At 40.4% G+C, this 27,427-nt stretch overlaps 1 protein-coding gene across 1 annotated transcript in view; it reads right to left on the reverse strand.

The window, feature by feature from the left end:
• Positions 1-4,818: 4,818 nt before the first annotated feature.
• Positions 4,819-27,427, reverse strand: part of laptm4b.L (lysosomal protein transmembrane 4 beta L homeolog) — a 57,515-nt gene continuing 34,906 nt past the window's right edge. Inside the window, 2 exon segments of the mRNA NM_001127773.1 lie at positions 4,819-7,160; positions 26,542-26,637. Coding sequence (NP_001121245.1) covers positions 7,086-7,160; positions 26,542-26,637 — 171 coding nt within the window. The 3' untranslated portion in view covers positions 4,819-7,085.

Below are 27,427 nucleotides of genomic sequence, written 5' to 3' on the forward strand. Positions count from 1 at the left end.
TTTTTGCAGTGCTCTGCACTTGAAAACACAGAGAGACCTGTGTTTACCTGATAATGTGAGCACTGACTATGTTCAGCAGTACTGTGATTATGAGGGGCAAGGGTGGGGCACATAGGAATCCCCCCCCCCACAACCTACCCTTCCCCAAAATTGCATTTCAGAATAAGTGCCAGCAGTAACAAGATGGAATAGAGACCCAATCACAGTCACTAAGGGCCGGGCTGCCTTGCACCCATTTCATGCCTCGCAACTGTCCCGTTTTTCGCAGGACAGTCCCCATTTGAAAGTTGGAAAGAGTCAGAAAAAGAAGGCAAATAATTCAAAAACTATAAAAAAGAAATAACGAAGGTCAGTTGAAAAGCTGCTTAGAAACAGCTATTCTATAAAATACTAAAAGGGGTGAACCACCCCTTTAAGTTGGGCTACTTAACTGTAATTAAACTTAATTGTGTGACGGACAAAAAGCTTTGTTTCACATTCTGTGAAGCAAAGAGAAGCAAAAGTTGATCGTGGAGTGTTTAGAAGGTGACTTTTATTTCTTTACAAAAAAAATTTATAAGGGCTTATGCATTTAAAGGAGAACTAAAGATTAACTAAAGAATAGGCTAGAAATGTTGTACATTATGTTTTGGACTTCTGTACCAGCCCGAGGCAACCACAGCCGTTTAGCAGTAAAGATCTGTGTCTCTAAAGATGCCCCAGTAGCTCCCCATCTTCTTTTCTGCTGATTCACTGCACATGCTCTGTGCTGCTGTCACTTACTGAGCTTAGGGACCCACTCAGGGGCGTTTCTGTCATGGGGCAAGATGAGCAGCTCCCCAGAAGTTATCAGGGGCGACTCCTGGTAACGTTAAGAGCTAAATTTCCAGTTATTAAACTGGAAATTCGGCTTTTCTATGGCAGAGAGCTCAATTTTGCTCTCTGCGCTAGCAATGCAGCCCATTCCGGCCCCCAGTTGGCGATCTCTAGGTAAGTGCGACGGGCAGGGGGCGGCATTCTGAACTCTGTCTCATGCGGCAGTAATAGCTGAAACACGCCTGAACCCACTCACAATATACTGAATATATATATATTATATTAATGTCATAATATAAGGCTGATTAATAATTAATACAGATAATGACATGACATGGCAGCTCAGAAATCAGTGTAATTAGCATCAGAATTTAATAATCAGCCCTGTAGCATCAGCTTATATTACAGACCAACCTCATTTTCTGCTGGATAATTAGTGACGAGCCCTAAGCTTAGCTTCTCAACAGCTGCTCAGAGCCCACTGAGCATGTGAGTGTCACAGACACTTTCCAAGATGGTGACCCCCTGTGACAAGTTTGAAGTCCTGGATCATTGCTGCTATTGACAAGCTGAAACTTTAGGCTGGTGCAATAAGTTCAGTATATAAAATATGGCATTTTTATCTATATATTTTTTTTAGGGTTTAGTTCTCCTTTAAGGAAAATATTGTGTAAGAAAAAGTCTACTCATTTTAGGTGCAGTGGTTTATCCAAAGACATTCCCAAGATAAGGACATAACAAGGCAATAGATGGGCTCAATGTGCGCAGTACAAGTGAGTGGGTATATGGGACTCTCTAAATGGAACTATTGAGTTGTGCTGAATCTTGGTTCTGAATGAAATTAAAAGAGAGAGTCATTTGTTCCCACACAATGGTCAATCGCCGGTGAAAAGTTCAGGGCAAAGATGTTTCCAAACTGAAATCATCCGGAAACCCCACTCATTCTTTTCAAGGGGGTGGTTGTTTATAGTGCCAACATGAGCCCCTGCACTGTATAGGAATACTTTTCTTTTGCATTGCTGAGTTTTAGTGATGTCATGAAAAACTCAACATGCACCAACCTTAACCCACAAAACCTTAACCCACACCCAACCCTTACCTGCAAAATGTTGTCATTGTAGGACCTGCGTCTTCTTGTTCTTTACTTCTGTGCGGCATCTGGTTAAGAATCAGGGAATCTTAGAGATCAGAGGAGGAGTTTACTTCCCCAGTCTGACCTGCACCCAAACCTAACCCACACTGGTTGCCCAAATTTTAAGTCAGCAGTCAATTCACAGGTCACTGCGGTAGAGTCCTGCAGCGGGTCTGGTACCCGTTGGTTACCCGCAAAAACCTGCAGTACCCTGGAGGCTGTGGGTAGAAGTTCCGGGTGCGGGTATAGACACGGGTCGGTGATTCTGCAGGTTTGCGGGTCATGGTCTTCTCAATAGCGATTTTTATTCCTTTTTCTTATCATGTCTACTTCCGATGATGTCACTTCCGGTTTACTGCAGCACTTCCTGATTCTTGATGTTCAGCAGGTCGCGGGTCCAGGTTGCGGATAAGGTACTTGTGGGTTGGGTCAGGTAGCAGGTGGGTAAGAATGCGGGTTGCGGGTCCGGATTGCAGGTTGCGGATACGGGTCGGGTTTCAAAAAATGGACCTGCACAGGACTCTACACTTCGGGTTTCGGGTCAACCTGCTCATCAATCCTGAGTTTCCTCACAGGCTTCACAATACATCGAGAAGTTGCCGTTACTTCAACCACCTCTAAAGCTCTTGGCATCTTGACTTTGTATTTGTCAGTGCACATTGAGCCTATTATAAAACTGCTTTCATGTTTGTCACTGACTCAGAGAGAGCACTGAGAGTTCATTTTCAATCCTTGGCCAAAAGATGTATTTTCCTGATAAGCAGAGAACAAGTGATGCCATTCACCAGTAAATAACATATCATTGTCTTCAAATAGACTAATCATCACAATAGCGTGATTATTACTGTGTCTTATGAAGTGTCAATCAACCTTAGTATTGATTCATAGGGGAAACAAGGAGATTATTACAGTTATCAATCAGTCATCTCCTGTTATATCAATCGATTGGAAGGCAGAAACAATAATCTAACAAACATTACTATCAGAGCCTGTCATTTCCACTCAATTACTCCTATTTATACATGGAATACAAGAACACATATTCCCCAGAAGCTTACATTTTAACATCCTGAAAGCTGATGATTAGTGCCATGTTTGCATTGGCCAGTTATCTGGATAACTAATAACTAAGGATAACTAATTCTTCAAGCAGAAGTTTAAGCAATTTGGAACATGCATGTTTTGCCCGTGACTGCATTGTTGGGGGTACAATGGTGAGAATAGAAGAAAGGGACCCCAAATCATTATCCTGTTTATGGCTGTGTTTCACCGTTTGTCCATCGCTCCACAGGGCCACTGTCACAACTCCTACAGACAAAAGCCGCATGCAGATATGATCCACCATTGACAGCAACTAACAATGACCTTTTTAATACTAACTTAACTGTTTAACCATATGTATATATGTGCACTGGGTTTCGTTGAAGAGTTGACCTTGATGGAATTTGATCTTTATTCAACCCAACTCAACTATGTAACTGCTGTTTATACTGTATTTGCACTGGGTTTCAGCTGGAGGGGTTGAACTTGATGGGTTTTGGTCTTTATTCAGCCCAACTTAACTATGTAACTGTGTGTATATATGTGCAGTGGGGTTTATTTGGAGGTGTTGAAATTGATGGACTTTGGTTTATTTTCAACCCAACTTAACTAAACTATCTAGATAGGGCTGCTATAGGAATGCCAGAAGTACAGAACTTTGTATAACTTATATGATTCACCTTAACTTTGGGCTTTAGTTTCCTTTAAAGTGGACCTGTCACCCAGACACAAAAATCTGTATAATAAAAGTCATTTTAAAATTACACATAAAATCCAATTTCTATTTTTTATTAAAGCATTCATAGTTGTTTTAAGCTCATTTAAAAATCTCAGCTGTCAATCAAATATGGTCTGGCCCTCCTCTATGCCTTAGGCATAAGAGTGGGGCAAGCAATTACTTTCACTTTCCATTCAGCACTTCCTAGATGTCACTGCTCTTCATACATTCCCCCGTTCTATTCACCAGGCCAGATGTCAATTGGGCAGGGCTAAAAATTCCGTCGGATCACGACCACATCTGTTCGTAGATGTGGTCCCACAATCTGACCTCCCGTATTGCCTACATTATGATCTGACTGTTGAGCCCTCAGGCCCATGATTGGATCGGCCCGATATCGCCCACCTCAATGTGGGCATATTGGGGAGAGATTCGCCAAACGAGCAAATCACTACGTGTATGGCCACCTTAACAGGAAGATTATTGGAGATTTGGCCATTCATGTAGGAGGCGCAATTGCACTGTTCTGTTCATGCACAGTGAGAAGATTAAAGTGAGGAGGAGGAGCAGCCTCTTTCTTTGATGATGATCACTGAAATGAAATGGGATATTTTAAGTTTCCAAAGACTATAATCTGATAGGAATGCATCCGCATGCTACCATACATTGAGGATAGACATTATGGTTTCACCCAAACTGCTCCAGCTGTATCTTCAAATAAACGACAGTCATAGTACCTTTGATGGCAGAAAGGCATCCAACTTATTCTTGGAATCCACCAATGAATCACCCATTGTCACCACATCTTGGAAGCCAGTTCAGCAACCTAGCCCTTTCAGTAAGAAAACCCTTCCTAAGCTGATAGTCATGTTGTTTTTCCTGTAAATTCCAATGATGTAACCACAGGGGCCGTAGACCCCGCAGTCTTTGGACACAGTAGAAAGATCCTTAATTGTGTTTGCAATTTATCTTTGAGAAACTGGTGATTTTTCTCAGTGTTTTTGGGAGGGGGTGAGGAGCTTGCTTTTACACCACTGTGTATTTCTAATAAACAGCAATTAGGTACCGTAGGTAAATGAAGGATCTTTGAGCCATACACAGTAAATGGACTAATGAAAAACAGAACAGCACATATTTTTACAATATTACTTTACTATACTCAGTGCTACACAAGATTTACAGGCACAAATTAGAACAGTTTTATTATAACAGATTCCCTTTGTTAGATACAATAACTGGTCTAAATATGAAATCAGTCCCATTTTGGTGGAAATGTTAATGCCATTTTATCATGCTTGCACATGGCTAGCCTCGAATGATTCCTCACTTATGAAGAGGGTTGCCAGCTTTTCTGGAAAAAAATATCAGCCTTCCTATATATTTATCTTTTTTCCCTATTAATAACATTGGGATCAACCATCATTTTTACCGGCCAGGCCGTTATAATACCAGCCAGATGGCAACCCTACTTATGAATAAGCGAGTTGCCTTTTAGAAATGGAATAAAAACAAATGAGTCAGTTCTATCCAGGCTACAGATTTATACATTTTAGTGATGATGTTGGGAAGGAAACCGGTTAGTTTATTTCTGGGATACTGCATGGGTGGGAAGGGAATGGCAGCGGTGCATGTGAGCTGCAATGAACACATGGTACTTACAAAAACAGCTAATTTTAGGCTCCTGATGCTCATCGGTAATCCCTTAACCAGAAATGCAAAGCTAAGGCCATCAAGGTCAATTCCTTGCCCCGGCTGAATGTGGCTAAATAGAATGTCTGTTGACAGGTATTTCAGCTAATGCAATTATCTTATTGCAGGGAAACTTGGATCTTACACAGCAGCTCATGTGACCACAGCCACTGAATTGCCCACTCCCTGTCCCAGTGTCACCCAGGCACAAAATTAGATTGTAAGTGCTTCAGTTAGGGATTTACTGGGGTTTATTTACAATTGAGGTGCTGCTCTGTAGAGTTGTAGCAATCTGTGACATGGTATATTTGCCAAGCACAATGCACAAGGTGTGGCCCCATACAGACAAAGTCCTTGAGACACGCCCCATGCTTCTGGCTTACCCTTAGGGACCAAGCAAACATTCGTTTTCATAAGTCTGACTTGCTTTAGATCAACCAAATCTCATGATCTGATTGGTTGCAATGGTTTAGTGCACTTTTTTGCTCTTAAGGTAGAACATGATTCCCACTAGACTTCCTAAAGCTCTGCAAAAGGACAATCGCCATATTGTGCCAGTTTACTTTCACATTCAGCTTTTAATACATATGGTGTTAAATCTATGACTTTACTATAATACATATTATTGCTCTTAATCTGCAGCTGCCAACATTATATGATTATGTAGAATTCACGGGGGTGCTGAATGTCCTCTTATTAATGAAAGGGCTAGGATAGCACATGTATTATATGTTTCCCTTTGCTGGCAATCTAGACTCGTTAATGGGGCTATAGTAAAATGGGCAGGAGGTGTAGCACCCACTTATTTAAGTCTAGCAAAGGAGTCAATGGGCAATTAAACAGTTGGCTCTTCGTTAGCTCAATTCTTAATTATTACAATATTAATCACTTTCAGATACTTCCTGTGTCATGTTCCGTGGAAAAGATTAAAGTCAACATAATAATGATCCATTGGGGTCTTTATTTAAGTAACTGCTTCCTTTGGGTTCATGCAAGCTAGCCTACTTATACTATAGACTCTGTAGCAATGCCTTATGCGCATATTATGATGTAGAACTAGAGACAGGATACCAGTATTACTAAAACTGCTGTTAAACTCCAATAAGGACAGTAGTTGCTAGTAACCTATAGTAAACTGTCAACTACACTAGCTGGACTGGGTCAGTAGGTTGGTTGCTATGGGTTACAGGACCAGAGGCAGACTTTCCCACTGTCTTTACATCACCCCCTTGTGTTCCTCTATATACAGCATGCCCAGTATCCAAGGTAGAGGTCAACAAATAAAAAGCAGCAAAGCCATCTAATAAAAAGCAGCTTCATGTAGGCAGTTAGGTGCTGTTTGTTAGTGATGGTTGGCAGCACAGATGTGTGGATGTACATTATTATACCTCACAAATACACTTTGCAAAAACACAGGCCTCATGGAGATTTACACATAATGAAGCCAAGAAGAAAACACTACAATCTCATTGGGCCCAGTACCCCAATCTGGCAGTGCATGGTCACCGCTAGGATCAGGTTGTGGTGCCCACGGATGAGGGTTAGGGTTTCTGGACCATTAAATGTTTATTCACAGGATATTTGGTAGTGCTGTTGCTTCAATCGGGTATAACTAGGGAAAGAAATGTATTATTGCCCCAGTAACTCGGCCAATGTGTAAAGCTGCTGCTTGAAGGTTCATTGTTTTAGTCTTGAGTCTTGGTTCTTCTGTTAAGCGGACACATAAGGTGGAGGAGGTTCCTTGGCTGTTCCACTCCCGCTCTCATCGTAGTGGGGCAGCAGAACCTGCAACAACAAATACACCACTTTCAATAAATAAATACAATTGACCCTTATTTATTTATAACACTGGAAATCTCTAGGGATGTTGATTGTGTTTAAAGGTGATGTGTTCATCCGTCGCCTACATCCAGGGCCAACCGAAATTGCGGTCAGTGCAAAATAGCAGACGCTAGCCATAAGCCTAGAACTAAACTACATTATCTAAACACTCTTAGTTAAAGGGAAACTTAAAGCTTAATAAAGTAGGCTAGTAGAAATGCTGCACATTATGTTTTGGTTCATCTGTGCCTTCCCAAGACCACCACAGCCCTTTAGCAGGAAAGATCTGTGCATTTAAAGAGAAGGAAAGGCTAAAACTAAGTAAGCTTTATCAGAAAGGTCTATATAAATATACCAGTAAACCCTCAAAGTAATGCTGCTCTGAGTCCTCTGTCAAAAGAAACACCACATTTCTTTCCTTCTATTGCGTACTCATGGGCTTCTGTATCAGACTTCCTGCCTTCAGCTTAAACCTCCTTGCCCTGGGCGTGAGCATGCTCAGTTTGATCCTCTCCCCCTCCCTTTCACCCCTCCCTGCTGTAATCTGAGACCAGAGCTATGAGTGAGCAAGGAGAGCGATGTCACACCAAGCTAATATGGCAGCTGCTATCCTAAACAAACAGATAGAGCTTTTTACTAAGGTATGATAAAGGTATGATAAAGCATTGTACAAAATAATTATAGTGTTATAGCTTGCACTATTGTGACTAATCTATTGGCAATAAACTGCTTCGGTAGCTTTCTTTCTCCTTTAAAATGGCCCGAGTAGCCCCCCATCTTATTTTGCTAATTCACTGCACAAACATACAATATATATATAAAAATATACTCGCAATCAAGATCAGTATTAATTCAAATAATCCAAGCATGGCTGGGAAAAAAAATCATATAATGGGGGCGTCTTACTACTTCCTTTATCTACACAAGAGAGCCAAGCCTATTTTATATGACTTTTACAAGAATTGCCAAAAAAAATAAAAATAATGAGAGTTTAATTCTATTCTATTGTTCTATTGAATAGCTTCTATTGTAGCCAGGTCACACCTTCCAAACAGAACAAGAGCACCCTCAGCCAAGAGTTGAATTGTTTCCATCCATAGAGTAACAACACCTCTCTTTCTTATACAACCGCAGATTTGCCACTACCTAATCAACTGGGAATGAGCCAAAGTATAATTAGCTGCACAACAGCACTTTTCTTCTGACAGCATCATAGACCATCTGGAAGACATATATCTCTTTTAAAAGCCTCCAAAGCCCATAATGAGAGGTTGGGCAGTAGCAGTGATGTTTCATTACAAGTAAAGGCTTAATCAAAATTAACCAACAATTACAAGGTTGCAAAATCGTTTACAGCCGTGGGATGTACTTCCCTTCCCAATGGAACAAACTGCAAACAGCTTCACCATAAAGAATCTACAAGTATGTATCTTGACTTGCATAAATGATATTGGCTAAAGAAGTGGGGTGCACTTTCAGATTTAGTGAGAACCTGCACACACACACTTAAAGTTCTGCAGATGGGAACAAAAGGGCCGAAAACAAAAAAACACTTGGTCACAATGACCCACAAAACAACACAAAAGGGCTACCAAGCAGGGTTGGACTGGCCTGCCATGGTACTAGGGATGCACCGAATCCACTATTTTAAGATTAAAATATCCAAACCGAATCCTAATTTAGGGGGAAAGAGAACCATGCAATGCATGCGGTAAAATAGTTTTTGACTTCTTTGTTTGTGTGGCAAAAAGTCATGTGATTGTTTGGATTCGGTTCGGCAAGGCACTGGGATGCAGCCAAATATTGTTGGAATCCCAAACTGAATTCTGGATTTGGTGCAGCTCTGCATGGTACCTAAGGATCTGCCAGTGAAACCAGGTCCTATTGGGCCCTCAGCTCTTCCTTATTTCCAACATAGAAATTTAGTACTTTCCAGCTCCGGATTTACTGGGCGGGCGCCCCTAGGCCACACAGTCCTATCGCCCGCCCGCACAACCCCTCACGGGCGCACAAAAGTGCCGGAGCACTGGGTAGCTGTGTGTCCCCAGTGCTGGTGCAAACACACTCACGTGCACACCCGAGCCCTATGGAGTACTTGACCCGGTGCTCGGACCCTAGGAAGTCGGCACTTCCGCAACACAGCAAGAACGAAGAAAACAGGTACCGGCACACAGGTGCAATTCAAGTAGGGGACTAGCCCCTTACATGTTTATTAAGTCGACACAATGTTTCGGGGGCAAATTCCCCCTTTATAACCTGACGAAGGGGGAATTGCCCCCGAAACGTTGTGTCGACTTAATAAACACGTAAGGGGTTAGTCCCCTACTTGAATTGCACCTGTGTGCCGGTACCTGTTTTCTTTATTCCCCAGTGCTCCCCATATAACGACTGGGCAGCTTGCCGCCCCTTATAATTTGCCGCCCTAGGCCCTGGCCTTTGTGGCCTCAACACAAATCCGGGCCTGGTACTTTCTACATTTAATTGTTGTGAGGGTGGGCCCTGGATTTTAGCTTCTTTGGTGGGCCTTGTCCAGAGGTCAGGTTCGGCACACGCCAGTGAGATCATGTACCTTGCCTTCTTTTTATCAGCTGATACACCCGACCAAAACCCAGCAGCTCAAATAAAAATAAATATTAAAAGAAAAAAAAATAGAAATCATATTTGAAAAATAAGATAGCTGGACCCCTGATCACATTGGGCCTCTAGGCTATAGTTTAGGGGAGCCTGTGCATTAATCTGCCTCTGGCCTTAACTAAAAAGGAAGCAAACCCTGCAGGGGGGCCCAGGAGTGTAAAAGGCCCAGTAAGGTCCTAATTGGTGAGCAATTTTAATATAGGTTGGTATAATTGGTCAACTTAGCTCAAATTTTTGGGGTCCTAAATGTAATTTTCTGTGGGGTACACCAATGACCTTGTCCAACACTGCAAACAAGCAACACATAGGCTCACTGCATTACTTGCAATGCATTAAACATCTGTACCAGACAGAATGAAGCAATTTCTGTGCTCACTAATAGGCTGTGCATAAAACAAATGTCTCCCTAGATAATACATCTTAAAACAGGGCTGTCAGCTATTCTATTCTATAAATGTGGGCAGCACGGTGGCTCATTAGTTAGCATCACATTCATGCAGCACCGGGGTCTAGTTTTACTCTGACAGAGCACTATTTGTATGGACTTTGTATGTTCTTCTTATATCTGGGTGTCTTTCCTTGAGCTACTCTGCTTTCCCACAAACATGTATCATAAATGAATTGTTTGGGACCTTAGAGTGTAAGCTCTACTGTGGCGTAGACTGTTGTGATTGATGTATAGTCTATGGAAAGAAGAATAAAGAAAACATTGCAAATATAATTCATTAAAAGGGAGAACCATGCTACATTCCTAAAGAACATATCACAAACTACAAGGAGACTTTTACTCATATTACCAACTGGAAATCTCTTTCCAATTCATGGTTTTCCACATACAGAAATGTCTTCCCAGTTAAGTGCCCTTATATTGTGTCTCTATATTGTTACAGGTATGGGATCCGTTATCCAGAAAGCTCCAAATTAGGGGAAGGCAATCTCCCATAGACTCCATTGTAAAAAAAATTATTCAATTTTTTTTTAAATGATTTCCCTTTTCTCTGTAATAATAAAACAACACTTTGTACTTAATCCCAACTAAGATATAGTTAATCCTTAGACAAAACATTGCCCATATGCAACTATTCCTTTAGGCTTTAGCACATGGGCAGATTCGGGGAGATTTAGTCGCCTGGTGACTGAACGCCTCTTCTCCCCGAACTGCTTTCCCCCTGCCTTCTGCCTGCTAAAATGAAAAATGCACTCGCGGCGCTTCGATTTCCGAAGTCGCCCCAAAGTTCCCTCGTGAGGCAATTTTTCATTTTAGCAGGTGGAAGGCCCCGAAGAAGAGGCTATTAGTTGCCAGGCAACTAAATCTCCCCGAATCTGCCCGTGTGCTAAAGCCTTACATTTGGCTTTTCCTTCCACGTCCCCTCCAGACGTTAATAGTGCAACTACAACATTCTTAAGGAAGGACCAAGCCCAAGCAGCAATTAACTGCAAAGTACTTTAATTCACACTGTGTCAATAAAAGTACTTTGCAGTAAATTGCTGCTTGGCCTTGATCCTTCCTTAAGAATGTTGTAGTTAAGATATAATTAATCCTTTTTGGGAGCTAAACAATTGTATTGGGTTTAGTTAATGTTTAAATTATTTTTTAGTAGACAAAGTATTGAGATCCAAATTATGGAAAGACCCCTTATCTGGAAAACCTCGGGCACCGAGCATTCTGGATAACGGGTCCCATACCTGTACAAGCAAAGCAGGCAAGGTAGGTACTGGACATATGCATTCAATCATCAAATCTTATGGGTAAAATACTCATTTATACTAATTTTCAATATGTTTTGCTGGGTGGGATTAAAAGATTAGGGCAAAAATTGTAAATTTGAAGCCATAGATGCGCATCGGTTTGATGCATTGTGGTCTTGACAAACAATTCTGGAAACAAATCCAGGTTTTTTGGGAATTAAACCTTACAATGATATCCTACCTGTCTGCACCCCATGATTAATAGTTTATGGCATGTGATGAATCCAACAGATAAGACTTAAGACATAAGACATAAGAAATAGCTACAAAAAAATATATTCTTTTCTATAGAGCTGAAACTGAAATGAAAAATAGCTACACAGCACCCACAATACAGCATACACCTTGTTACTGACCTACACAGATGGAATCACGATGCCGAGGCAAGCACGCACCAGGCGAAATGATGTGTTTTATCTTTTGTATAAGGATTAGCACAATGCTGTGTGTAGGAGTGGAAGCAAAGGACTGTGTATTGTGACATATAAGAGTTGATGCTTTGCCGCAATCATTTGTTATTCTACCAGTGAGATGTCGCTTGTTATAAAGAATATATAAAGAACAGAGAGGCCCTTGGGGAATGCCTGGAGACTGACAAGCTCTGTAATTCAAGGCTACTCAGGGACATTTAAAAAAGCTCTAAAATGATCAAAATGTGTCTGATTTCTAACAAAGCAGCAAAGGCAGAAGCTTCACTTCCAGCACCAATGAGGTGGGATTGCAGGGGAAAATAATGGAGCAGTGATGTCAGCAAATCCCTGACTGTCAGGTGAGGTATTAATAAATACACCTAGACATGAGCCCTGAGCTATAAAGGGCAAGAGTAACCTTTGGGGCTCGATTCATTTACTAATTAATGTCTCTTACTACTGTTCTACACTACAATGGAATATGGGATCAGAGCTGTAGATTGCACAAAGCCTTGGGTCCACATCCACAGAAACAACAGTGAAGTTAAACAGTAGCTGCTGGGCACACGTTGGGTATTTTGGCAAACGTTCTTAATATTCACTAATAATAATAATAATACACACAATATAATGGTTGTTTTATCAACCACTCAAGGGTCCCCTAAGATGCTTGGGACCCAGAGCAATATATTCTCTTTCTACACAACTCTAAAACCACCCTTTTTGATAGGGATTCTGTTTGTCTATTTGCTGTAAAATATAAAGATATAAAGAAAGGGGGGGACAAGTGTCCTGGGCCCGGGCATGAAGGGTGTTATGTTTTGGGTAGCCGAGGATGAGTAGAGTATAACAGTGCTTTATTAGCAGGCTCTCAAAGGGGGTCCCAGCAGTGCTGCACTTTTGAAAGAGCCGGGCCCCCTTGAGAGGGCTGAAGCCCTGTGGCCATTTTTGAAGTCCCGAACAGCCGAAATGTGGAAGTGCCGAAAAGCCAAACAGCCGAAGGTCCCGAAGTCACAAAAACAGACGAAATCGAAGTCCTGAAGTGGCGTAAAGACCAAAAGTCACGAAAGGAGGCAAAGTTGAAGTCCTGAAGTCATGAGTTCAATTCTACTGAACACCAATTTGCGTTTTTTTATTTTTTTAAATCCCCTGGCCACCAATGTATTATTTTAATATTCTATAGGCCCCTGCCACCAATGTTTTTTTAAAAAATATTTTTTGGGGCCCCAATTTTTTTTAACTTGTAAGGGGGGCCCTGGCGCCAACATTTTTTTTAAAAAAAATTGTGGCCCCAACCCTTGCACCTTGCAGCAACGCTTTTTAAAAAAAACTTTTATGGGGGGCCCTGGAGCCCCTGTGAGTTTTTTTTCCCACTAAAAATTCATATATAAAAATGCAATATATATATATATATATATATATATATATATTTTGCATTTTTATATATGAATTTTTATATATATCTATTTCTTTATATATATATATATATATATATATATATATATATATATATATATATATATATATATATATATATATATATACGTAGAAGAAGGAATCCGCATGTCGCAGTTCTTGTAGTGGAGACAGCAAAGATAATGCTCTAGATACCCAGTAATCTACAGAAAAATGAAAGAATAAAGGGAAGATACATATGGATTTTCATATATAAAAGCTTTAAAAGGGTACATCACATAAAAACAGTTTTGTTCCATAATGAACGAGCATATAGTTCTCATCAACTTTCCAATGTACTTGTATTTACTGTTATTAGTACATGAATCAGAAGTCAGTCGCTGTTACAGTCCTGTACATACACAGAGTTTACCATGAGGATACAAGTCTCATTCATTGGCAGACATCACCAACAATGCTGTATATTTTTAAACAAACCAAGTTAATGTAAAGCAGATGGATGCTTTCAGAAACTTAATTTTCTCAAGGGGAGTCTCCTGTTCCATACAGCTGCTGCTTTTGGGGTGCTAGTCAGAAAGCTTTAGGAAGTGAAACAGCTGTTGGGGACAGGAAAATTGCATCTCCTCTGTGAATCTCTCCCGCACCTCTCTATGCTGTTAATTTTACTAATGGTTTGGCAATGGGCGCAGCTATCTGCTAATAAATACATCTGTGAGGAGCCCCATCCAAAACAGCTAAAGAACAGCATGAGTACCGAGCATCATTTTTCAGGGTGTTACTGGGCACAAAGTATATATATTTTATACTCATATTTGGGCTTCATTTTTCAGCATGGACCACACGTATAAAGTTGAGTTTCTGCCTTCTGTATTAGTCTCATCATGTGCAGAATTCCATTAGGGGCTATAAGACTGGAGGTCTTATAGGTTTTCCATGTCTGACCAACTGGTGTAGTAGGTATTGCAAGTAAAAGGACAGTCTGAAGCTCGCGAAACCATGTAAGTAGTTGCAAGGCTCATTTAGTCTAGGGGCAAAAATACCTTCGCCCTGTGGAATGCTGCTCACTGCTCCCATTGTAGCCTGCACTTTCTACTGCTCCCTAACTTCAGCATATAAATAAAAGGCAAGTTAGGGGACAGGTAGGGGGGACACCTATGTGCTTCTCTCTGTCCGCCACTCAGGAATACAATTCTAACACAGTCAGCACTGTATTTGTTGGGGAACTGGTTGATCTTCACAGAGCAGAATGGAGTGTGCAAAAAAAATGGCTGATGGAAGAGGTGTAAGAGTGGCGTAACTAGACCCACACAGGCCCTAGTGCCGGATTTGCACCTGTGCCCCACCCATGGCTCTTCCACCCTCCTGATCTCCATATTCTGCCCTGATCTTCATGCCACTGTGTCTCCAATGGGCCTCATGTTGGGGGCACCTTATGCACCACTGGTAGTTACACCATGGACGAGGGTCAACATAACTGATCCCATCTGTGTGCTTAATTTAACAAGATGTGACTAATCTGGATCTGTAGTTGCTAACTTGTTCAGATAGAGATTAGATTAGATTGCTTCATTTAAGGGGAGTGCATTTAACCCCTTGTTTCGAAGGCTGTGCCCTCCTTTCATAATTGAGACTTGGATTTTGTAAATAACTGCTGGACTGTGTTTCCCTACATGCAACAAATAAAGTAACGATGCACAGTAGCTGCCTGTGTCTTAGTCACCCCTTAGTGCCGCGCGAGTGTTTTTAAACAGGTTACGGAACTCCGAGGTGACTTCTTATATCCTCGTATTTTGCAACAGGGGGTACTTTATTTATTATAATAAACAAGTTTCAGCGAGTCATGTGACAAATGACATCACTAAGCACCGTCTATAAGGATATCATTTACAGGATATTCATGGCTATTGTGTATTAGATGAATATAAGTATTTACGCAGACTTGGGGCCCCAAATTGTCTTGAAGGTCCATGGGGTCTCAGCACTGCTTTATTTCATGCCTTGATATCCCCTACCTTTCCATACTGTGATGGGCTTGGGAGGGAGGATCACATTCTCAGTAACATTTTCTGAGAAATAATTGTGACCCAAATGTACAGAAAGCAATTTCAAGCCCATAGTCACCAGAGCAATCGCATGGATTCTAATAATTTCATGTCCCTCGGCTACAATGTTATTATGAAGCCGCTTGGATGCCTGTCAGCTAATAGCATGTTATATTATAGTTTCTGGAGGAGTTCAGAAATTGTAATGAAAACCATACATTTAAAGCAATAGGAATTTCATTTTTTTAAGATTTAAACCATCCCCATCCCCGGCACTATTGTTTGTGAACATGTACAGTCAGAGGCGAGATGAATGTGCCAGTCAAGTTGGACTACTCCAGCCAATACATAAGCACATAAGCATCTTATTGCACAATCACAATAATTATAATAACACACTCACACAGCAGGGACTTCAGACTGAAGTGTTTTGGGTGCTTCCCCTAGGGTCGGACTCGGCTGGCGGAACACCGGTAAAAAACCCGGTGGGCCCCCGCTGGCCCAGACTTGCTCCCCGGGCTGCCCTAGACAGGAAAGTTAATGCCATTGCACATCTTCTGCTCATGTGCGTCATGTCTCTTGCTCCAAGTAATGCTTGTGCTCTTTGCAACGATATTTTCAAGAAACTTTGCAAAATACATCAATTAAAAAATATGCAGACTTTTCATGATTTTTAATGGTTTGGAACAATTCCCTAAGCCTAGCCCTAAGCCTGCTCTTCTGCTGATCTGTCTGACTACTTTGCTGAGCTGGATGACTACTGTTACTTTGTATCAACAGCCAGCTGTCCTCAGCCTGCCTCCTCCAAACCCCACAATTCCCTGCACACATAATTTCAATAAGAAAAGGAACATCATAGTGCAATGCATTGTGGGTTATGTAGTTCCTGCATGCTGTCTGTAAGCTATGGAGAAGTTGTTACAATTTGTAACATCAGTGTTTAGTCCCTCCTTTCCTGCCAGGATTTTCAAATGATGCAGAAAGAGAAGAACTGTTAACCAGCTGGATTTTAGCATAGAAAATGGCATTTATTCATACTGTTTGAAGAAACAGGTAACTGTGATGGGTCTATTAGGGGTTTCTGTGTTATATGGGCCTCTTTATCAAATTTTGGTTTGGAAGCCAGAGTTCCCCTTTTATTATTACCTGTTCCACTGGAATTTGATGGATGCAGCTTTCTCTGTTAACACCTTGACCCCTATGTGGCTATTAGAATGGATCGAGCCGTAGTGCAATATTATAGTGAGGAATAATTCTTTTTAGTGATTTATATTGCATCACACTCTGCTTCTCAGCCATTTTAACTTTTGACATGTGCTCAGTTCATTCAAATATTCTAGCACCGTTCATTATAAACTGCCCTTTTGTTATGTTTTGGTAGCCGAGTATGACAATTTATTTCACCTTACCAAGCAGTATGGCAGCTCAGGCACATATCAATAATTAGTGATGGATGAATTTGTGCCATTTTGTTTCGCCGAAAAATTCACGAGTTTCCCGTGAAATTCACGAAACGGTGAAAAATTTGCGAAAAGGCACCAGCTGGACGCCGGCGTAAAGTAAACGGACATCGAATTTTTGTGGCCATTTTGAATTTATTCGCCGGTGGCGAATCTAAGCAAATTCGCCACGAATTTGCGCCTGGCGAATAAATTCGCCCATCACCATCAATAATAAATTAATAAGAATAAATTATAAATGAATACTAAGCCATATGTGTTACTTAATACTTATATAGAATACGTTGATGACATGTCTATTAAAGGGGTGTCTCACCATTAGGTTAACTTTTAGTACGTTATAGAATGGCCAATTCTAAGCAGCTTTTCATTTGGCCTTCATTTTTTCTTTTTTATGGTTTTTGAATTATTTCTTCAAACGGGGGTCACTGACCGCATCTAAAAACAAATAATCTATAAGGCTACAAATATATTGTTATTGATACTTTTTGTTACTCATCTTTCTATTCAGGTCTTTCCTATTCATATTCCAGTTTCTTATTCAAACCAGTGCATGGTTGCTAGGGTCATTTGGACCGCAGCAACCAGATTGCTGAAATTGCAAACTGGAGAGCTGCTGAATAAAAAGTTAAATAACTCAAATAAATAACAAATTAAAACATACTGCCAATTGTCTCTCTGCATCATAATAAAAGTTAATTTAAAGGTGAACAACTCCTTTAAAATTATAAATATGGTATAAATAGAAAAATTATAGTATCACTTATAAGGGGGCAGAGGAGACAACCTCAATCTATGCGGCTCCTCTCAGGGCAGATTTATGTCCTCAACTACCAGTGATGTCATTAGAAATAAGTACCAGTTTGTGTTTGATTGTACTGGCCAGGAGGCAGACTATAGCCTGAGCAATCTACAAGGTATCTATGGGAAGAGAGGAGGAGCCTGGGTTTGACACTCAAAATGAAGAAAGCACCACAAGAGGCTATGAAGGCTCCAGCAGCAGTAACCATTCTGGAAGGCAGAAAGGGAGGTGTCCCTGCTGAGAAGGAGGTCCTGATAAGGATATAGCGACCAGCCTACAAGTGAAGCATTGGCTGCTCCATTAGGCTAAAACAGCAAGCCTAGCCAATGCTACATTAGAGAAGCTTGGGAAAATAAAGCAGATTCAAACCAGAATATACATCCATTTTAAAATAATTCCACAATATGGTAAATTCACAGGGAAAATTAAAAAAAAGTGAATTGGCCCTTTAAGTCCTTTTTTGAAAATTAAAAAAAAAATGAAGTGGCCCTTTAATTTGTAAACCTGCCAAACTGGATGTGGATTGTTTCCAGTTTCCAGGTGTGGGAATTATAGCGCTGCCTGAAAGTCATGAATTCACAAGTTCTCACTTAAAAAAACAAGTCACAGTATTTTTGGTGTGAAAAACATATAAACGCTCAGTATATTTCATGGAACAGCGACTTATAAAGAAGTTGCTCAGTAAATGCTCAGTTTTATTATTAGTACAAGTATTTCTAACAGATGTATGTTCTCATTAAAGTGGTATGACCACAGCCAGATGTTTGAGAAGGGAATGGTTCCGGAGTGTGTGCTGCAGAAGTGGTCAAGTGTCAGCTTTTTAATCAACTTATTCCGGTCCGGCAAATAACTTCCCACGCCCAATCAAACAACTCATTGTAAAATTGCTCTTCTGAGCAGATTTGCAAATTTCATGACATTATTTAAATTTTCATGATATTAGCAGTTTTAAACTGCCAGGACAATTATTTTTTAATATTAAAGGGGTGGTTCACCTTTCAGTTAAGTTTTAGTATGTTACAGAATGGCCCATTCTAAGCAACCTTTCAATTGGTCTTCATTGTTTATTTGTTTTTGTTTTTTAATTAATTACCTTCCTACTTTCAAATAGTCACTGACCTTAAAAACAAATGCTCTGTAAGGCTACAAATTTATTGTTATTGCTAATTTTTATTACTCATCTTTCTATTCAGGTCCTCTCCTATTCGTAGTTCAGTCACTTTTTAAAGGGGAACTATCGTGAAAAAGAAAACTGAATAGAAGCTTCATCATACTGAAATATGAAACATTCCAAATACAGTCAATTAAAAATTCTGCATTGTTTTTTCTGAAATAATCATGTTCATCTTCACTATTCCTCTCTCAGCATCTGTTTCTCTTCATTCTTTCTTCATGCAGCAGTTGGGTGTAAGATAATCATTGACCGTTACATCCAAAATATCTTATAGGGGGGCTCATTTTGCCTCGAAGATGTATTAAAAAACCCCTCTATTAAAATCACCAGACATCATGTCTCTCTACATCTAGGATTTGTGCAAAATGCAGTTATTTTGTTGGTTTTTTTTTGTACTGGAATCAGTTATTTGAGTGAGCTCTAATATATCTGCTAGGAAAAGAAGCCCCCCTATAAGATATATTGGACGGTCAATGAATATCTGACTCCCAACTGCTGCATGAAGACAGAATGAAGAGAAACAGAGAGATGGACAGTGAACATAAACTTGATTATTTCAGAAACGATGAAGAATATTTAATTGGTTGTATTTATAAAGTTTCTTATTTCAGTATGCTGAAGCTTACATTCAATTTTCATTTTCACAATATTTCCCCTTTAAATTAATACAGTATTGCTAGGGTAATTTGGCTCATAGCAACCAGATTGCTGAAATGAAAAACTTTTCAGCTGCTGAATAAAAAGCTAAATAATTAAAAAAAAAACACAAATAAGACATGAAAACCAATTGCAAATTGTCTCAGAATATCACTCTTTACATCATATTAAAAGTTAGATGAAAAGCAGAGCAATTTCACCACTTGAATCCGTAAAATAGGCATTCCGTTTGGCCAGCCGGTCAGACAGAAAAGCAGGGGAGTTGCTGATACAAATTCATGAAATAAGCAGTGCAAAACTGCTAAAATCATGAAAACAAAAAAGAAACGAAGGAAATTGCAAAAGTGCTTAGAAGAGCACGCTGAAAAATGTATCATAAAGTTCTTTGTGTGGATATATGTCCTGTTTCAGGTGCCAAGCATAGATTGTAAGCTCTGTGGGACAGAGACTGCCCCTGAATGCTCTGAGTGCAGTGCTGTTCACAACTCATTGTGCTAAGCTATAGAAGAATAACTGCAACCTCGAGCGTCTAGAAGGCAGGTAGAGAGGATTTAGTGAATATCTATAGGTACATGCCCATAACGAACAGCACAGTTCAGATTCAATTTTTGACCTATTTCATTTTTTTTTTTTCTGGCAAGACCCAATTACGGTTGGAAACAGCATCAAATTACTACTAACACCATTTAGAATGAAGTGCCCCATGCTCAATTTTGTCTACATTTGATATATTCCTATTCATGGTATCTAGAATGCTCATGCATACAGGTATGGGATCCGTTATCGGGAAACCCGTTATCCAGTAATCTCTGAGTTATGGAAAGGCTGCCTCCCATAGACTCCATTTTATCCATTCTATTTAGAAATGAAAAACATTATTAAGTAATAATAAAGCAATACCTTGTACTTGATCCCAACTAAGATATAATTAATCATCACCAATTAAAAAGCATATTTTCTTTTTCTTTCTGTGCATTTAGCCACAGCAAGTTGTATAGGTGTGCCTCATTGTATAGCTTTGTTCTTTCATCTTTGGTTTGAAATCCTGCTTGTTTAATATGAACAACAATAAAAACTTATAATATAATATAATTAATCCTTATTGGAGGCAAACCCAGCCTATTGGGTTTATTTCACTTATACATGATTTTCTAGTAGACATAAGCTATGAAGATCCAAATTACAGAAAGATCCATTATCCAGAAACCCCCCACACATTCTGGATAACAGGTCCCATACCTGTAGTAACCCATACTGAAAAATTCCCTTACTATCTCTAGCATGGCACTAGAATCCCCAATAAACTTGGTTGTGCCAAGCAGCATCCACATTACAAACAAAGGATTCTGTGGGCAAGAGGTGCCTGTTGTGCCGTTGATGCAGCCGTTGTAAGGGCAAATAACCTTCTCCCCTCTGTGTTTATTGCACTTTAATTGCACATAACAAACTGTTAGAAGCGCGGCCATAGCAGCTTAGAGTAATTTGTAAATATTACTTTGCTGTAGATAGGGGTTTCAGCTGAGAGTGGTATTTAGCATTGGTGTGCCACACACCCACTAAGCGACAGGCTGCACAAACAAACGGCAACACTCCATAGGCCCCTAAGGAAAATTCAGGATAGAGAGACATCTGTTTCTGTCATTTGGGTGTACACCGGCATCTTTAGCACACAGTATTCATATTCAAGTAATGCCATTCCCAAAGTGAGAATTACAAGAAGCTGTCTACAAACTATTAGATGTTAGAAAAGTTCAAGGCTGAATATGTTCTCTTCAAAAAGGTTACAATCATTATAATATGGAAGTTACACTTAGATTGTAAGCTCCGTGGGGCATGGGCCTCCTTCCTCTTATCTCTTAACACTTAGAACTTGATCCTAAACTTAATTGGGAACTGGCTGCAATTGAAGTGGAAATGGAGCAGATCAGAGGATTAACTGGGAAGGCCAGGGGAGAAAGGACGGGCAATGACATTTTTATTGGCAAGTAGCCTGCCTGTAAATTAATAATACAGGTATGATACCCGTTTATCCAGAATGCTTGGGACCTGGGGTTTTCCGGATAATGTATCTTTCCATAATTTGGACTCTAGGGGGGTTATTTATCAAGGTCCGAATTGATCTCAATATCGGCTGCTACAAACTCCGATCTAACCCAATCGAGTTTTTAACGCTTATTTATTATTACATTTTACCGAAAATTTGCTTTGCGGGAAAAGCTCAGATTTTCACGATTTTTTTGTGAATTTTCCCCCGAAAGCCCTGAAAAAATTGTGAAATTGCCCGAAACCCCGACACAACCAAAAATCAATGGAACTGTTCCCATTGACTTTTATGCAACTTCGACAGGTTTGAGATGCCGTGTTTTTATAGTCTGCCTTTTTAGCCCCCAGGGTTTAATACATTTTGAAAAATTCGCGATTTTTTTTAAAAGTCAGATTTTATAAAAAAAAATCAAAAAATTTCAGATTTCAGGGAATTTTGGAGCTTAGTAAATAACCCCCATAGTCTACTAGAAAATCATGTAAACATTAAATAAACTCAATAGGCTGGTTTTGCTTCCAGTACAGATTAATTATATCTTAGTTTGGAACGGGTACAAGGTACTGTTTTATTATCACAAAGATAAAGGAAATGATTTTTAAAAATTCAGATTATTTGGACAAAATCGAGTCTATCGGAGGCAGCCTTTCCGTAATTTAGAACTTTCTGGATAACGGGAATCCCATACCTGTACCAGTCCTGGGCTTAGCTGGTGATTTTTTAGCCAGGCTTTGTTTTAATTTTTCGATATGTTTTAGCATGTGGGTGCTATCCACTGAGCAAAGTATTGCACATTAAGGAAAGCCTCCTTAAAGGAAAACTATACCCCCAAAATGAATACTTAAGCAACAGATAGTTTATATCAAATTGAATGACATATTAAAGAATCTTACCAAACTGGAATATATATTTACATAAATATTGCCCTTTTACATCTCTTGCCTTGAACCACCATTTCGTGACTCTATCTGTGCTGCCTCAGAGATCACCTGACCAGAAATACTACAACACTAACTGTAACAGGAAGAAGTGAGGAAGCAAAAGGCAGAAATCTGTCTGTTAATTGGCTCATGTGACCTTACATGTGGTTTGTTTGTGTGCACTGTGAATCTTACGATCCCAGGAGGCGGCCCTTATTTTTTAAAATGGCAATTTTCTATTTATGATTACCCAATGGCACATACTACTAAAAAAGTATATTATTATGATAATGGTTCATTTACATGAAGCAGGGTTTTACACATGAGCTGTTTTACTCAGTATCTTTTAATAGAGACCTACATTGTTTGGGGGGTATAGTTTTCCTTTAACCTGGAGAAGAGACATGCAAGGGGGTCATTTACCATTGGCAGGACAGGGTGCAAAGCAAAAAAAAAGTGTAAGCGGCCATGTTTTTAATACTTTGCTCAGTGGATAGTACCCACAGGTACATGTTTGCTTCCCCTATGATTACACATTCAGCAATGCTGTATTCATTGCCCCCTTATCCAGGAAAACCCCCTTATCCCAAGCATCCCACATCATAGATGCCATTCCTGTACTCACATAATATCATGATCTCCCCGGAATATCCCAACACTTGTGCTGCACCTGTTATTGCCCAGATATGCCATCCAGTGATAATGGCTGCTTGGATATTCAGCCTTAGATCTTTATCATGGGTGCCATAAATGACAGACAAATGTGGATTATTACAGCTCAGACACCATTTGTCATTTCTTAAAAACGTAAAATGTCCAGGCTACATGAACTACCAGGCACTCCACAGGAAACGCTAATGATATAAAGCTCAAAACTAATTGCTTATAACATTTTTACATAGAAATTATACCATCCTTGAGTCAATTTAACACATTCTAACCTGGAGAAAAAAAAAGTGTAAGATGCTATGTTTTTAATACTTTGCTCAGTGGATAGCACCCACAGGTACATGTTTGCGCCCCCTATGATTACACCTTCAGCAATGCTGTATTCATGAGGGACAGGCACACAGGCAGCCATCTCTTTCCTCCCTACCTGTCCCCTAACTCAGAGAATGCCAGGGGAAATTGACTGCAATAAAACAGGTAGTGATCCACTGGTCAACAAAAGGTTGGCTCACACCCGACCCTTACCCACCTTGTCTCAATTCAAAACTAACCTGGGCCGGTGTGCCTTCAGTACTTATATACATATATAAGCATCTGGAAGTGGAAAGGAGAATGAATTAGAGGGAGCTTATGTTGTGTTGTGGATGGCGCCAAGAACACAGGGTAAACCTGCTGGTTTGGGTTTGGGGCAGGCCCGGACTGGCAATCTGTAGGTTCTGGCAAATGCCATAAAGTGCCATAGAAAGTCTGTATTTAGTGGGCTGGTGGGGTCTGTTTGGGCCTCTGTGTAGGCTGATTGGGCCTCTTTGTACCTGAAATGCCCGTGGGCTGAGTGTAAACAGGATTCCTTTGCAAATTAGCCAGAGCCTTGTGTTTGGTGGAGTCCCGCTGCCCATGCCCCACTCCCTGGGCACCCTGCTGCCGCCTCTGTTATATCTGTATATCTGCGGCTCATCATTGTTCATCTCCAGTCCAAGCCATCGCTCCCCCCAATCCCCACAGCAGCACCATGTGCTTGAAAGAGCCCTTCCTGCTTCCAACTGTCCTCAGCATCGTAGTGGCCCTGATGATGCACCAGGTAATGCCTGGAGAGGCCCTGGGGCTTGGTGCAGGCTACATGGTGTGCTCTGGCTATTTGGCATGGGGTAAACGTCACTAAGGGCTTCTAATATCTCTGCCCCCCCTGTAAAATTTTCTGTGGACGCCTCTGATGTTTACAATATCTGACAGAGCAAGTGGTAATATCAGGTCCCTAACAAAGCACATTACGTCTATGTGTGATATTATGTAAACCATCAATTACATTTATACTGTATATTGTGATAATCAGTGTCAGTCAATGTTATACATTATACCAATTTCTGTTATTGTTTTGGCACGTTCTTAGTATAAAAGCACATTTAAACATTATGTGAGGAAATGAAAGGGAATAGATTTGTCTTTTAATGAAAGAAACCTAGCACTAATATACAAGAGTCTGCAATAATTCCAGTGACCCTGAACTGCCAAGTGTTTGACTGGAAAACCCACGGGTGGCATTTGGCACAATGGCTTGTACAGGTCAGCTTTAGTGATGGGTGAATTTATGCGCCAGTCGTGAATTCACGGCTAATTTGCGAGATTCACTGCCAGCGAAAAAATTCGCAATACGCCCGCGAAAATTCGCCAGCGTCAAAAAAAAAATTCTGAAAAAACGGACAGCGGTGCCCTTTCGCGAATTTTTCTCCATTTTGCGGGAAATTCGCAAATTTTCCGGTGAAGCGAAATGGCGCAAATTCGCCCATCACTAGTCAGCTGCTGACATTTGCTGTGATTTCAGTCTAGAAAACCCAGACAGCCTGGTTTTTGGAAGGGCTGCACAGGTGAAAAGTTTCTGTCCAATTTAGGAAATCCGGACAGGACATTGAAGTGAATGACATGGCGATCGGCCAATCGATGATCGCCACGCCACCAGTCCCTTCCCTGATGTCACCCCCAAAAAAGGTGGCAACCCTAATTACAAAGGGATTACAGAAATCACAAAAAAATGGTAGTGGTGACATTTCACCGCCTTATGTTTTCATGCACAAACCGCTTAGAAGTCTTTAGTGTTCATATACTAATGGCCACAGTTGAAGTACAAAAAAAGGACACAATTTATCATGTTTATTTCCCACGCTGAAAAATTTATTTCCCAGTAGTGTTTATTGTGCCCACTCAAAGTGAATATAAAACTGTGTGTGTAGGTAAATGCAAGCTCTGCAACAACATAGAGACAAAACTGTCATCTGTTTGTAACAACTTATCCTTATGTTAGTGTGGGCATAACATGAGTAAGACATATACTAAATACTGTGTAATTTTGTGGGAGAAAAGAAAAAGGGTGCATAGATTTAATCTACCTGGTTAATGGCACATGTTAAGCACTTGTGCTTCTCTGTGCTGCATCTGGCGTCTCATTACACACATGCAACAGGTACATTCCCACTAGACTAAAGGGGTGGTTCACCTTTAAGTTAACTTTTAGTATGTTATAGAATGGCTTATTCTAAGCAACTTTTAAACTGGCCTTTTTTTCCTTTGTTAAAGTTTTTGAATTATTTGCTGCTTTCTTTTTGTAGTTTTTTTTTTAGCTTTCAAATGGAGATCACTGACCCCATCTAAAAATACATGCTCTGTAAAGCTACAAATGTTATTGCTACTTGTTATTACTCATCTTTCTATTCATATTCCAGTCTTTTATTCAAATCAGTGCATGGCTACTAGGGTAATTTGGACCCTAGCAACCAAGCATTGAAAACTGGAGAGTTGCTGGATAAAAAGCTAAATAACTCAAAAACCACAAATAATAAACAATAAAAACCAATTGTCTCAGAATATCACTCTCTACATCATACTTAAAGTTAATTTGAAGGTGAACAACCCCTTTAAGAAATGGCACAAACTCTTAATGGTATATAGATACATGGAAACTTGCACAAGTTATTGTGGCTAATGCTATGCCTCTGGTTAGTAAATGAGGCCCTTAAGGACAGAGACACATGCTCAAATTCAGGGAGATTTAGTCGCCCGGCAATTAATCGCCTCTTTGTCGGGCAACTAATCTCCCCTAACTGCCTTCCCGCCGGCTAGACTGTAAATCGCTGGCACCCAGAGCGTTTCGTTTTCCGAAGTTGCCTGAAGTTTCCTCGTGAGGCAACGTTGGGTGGTTTCAGAAAACTAAGCACTCTGAGTGCCATCCCGCCGGTGATTTACATTCTAGCTGGCGGGAAGGCAGTTCGGGGAGATTAGTCGCCCAAAGAAAAGGAGATTTGTCTCTGGGTGACTAATCTCTCTGAATCTGAACATGTGTCTCTGCCCTTAAACTCAACAGAAATATTTCATGTACTCACTGTTGTATCATTAGTGGTTACATAGACCAGGACGTCTGAGGAATTCCTGTTATTGATGTAACGGTAGCAGTTCCACACACAGCTGATAAGGTAGGCCTGAGGACAAAAACAATTTGTAATCAGCAGCCATGTACAGGGCAAATGGTTCTCCTAATGCAAAACATATTGATACTGATGTTCTAACAAGTCTCTTCTCTGCGTGCAACTGGTGCCTGGTAATACAGAAGTTAAAATAAAATTAAATGTATGTATTGGAGCAGGGCTTACTCCTGACTATGGTAAATTCTGGACTGTTTTATATCCTTAAAATAAAAATATGCAAATCGAAACAAAATCAGGAGTTTGTGAGTTTTGGGGCTTATCGACTACTGTAAGAGCAGTCTGCAAAGTGTAATAACGCAAATCGCCACACATGACTAGAGTAATTGCAGCCATGCAGGGAGCTGCTCCAGATGCATCAAAATGAACGCAACTGCACATTCACGCCAGGATTGACTTTGCATGTGATTTTGGAGCAAGTCTGCTGCACCTATTGCTGCAACACATTGTGAGAATCCTGGAATCACCTCCATGTTGCGGGTGGTGGCATCTCCAAGGTTCCACAGCATGCACACTCGCACACAATTTAGCGGAAGAGGCAGGATACATGCAGAGCATGCCCAGTGCGTCAGAAGAAAAGAAGATGGGGAGCTACTGGAGCAAATTCATTCAAAATTAAATCACAGATCTTCACTGCTTGGACTGGTGTAGAAGCCAAAAAACAGAAGGTGTAGCATTTGTAGCCTAATTCTTTGTTGAGAATTAATTTGCCTTTAAAAGGTCACTTCCCAGGGCCACGGAGAACTCACTATAATGCTTTAGAATGAACAGGACAGCAATCCAAAAA

The sequence above is a fragment of the Xenopus laevis genome, chromosome 6L, assembly GCF_017654675.1.
Source record: "Xenopus laevis strain J_2021 chromosome 6L, Xenopus_laevis_v10.1, whole genome shotgun sequence".
Classification (NCBI taxonomy): Eukaryota; Metazoa; Chordata; class Amphibia; order Anura; family Pipidae; genus Xenopus; species Xenopus laevis.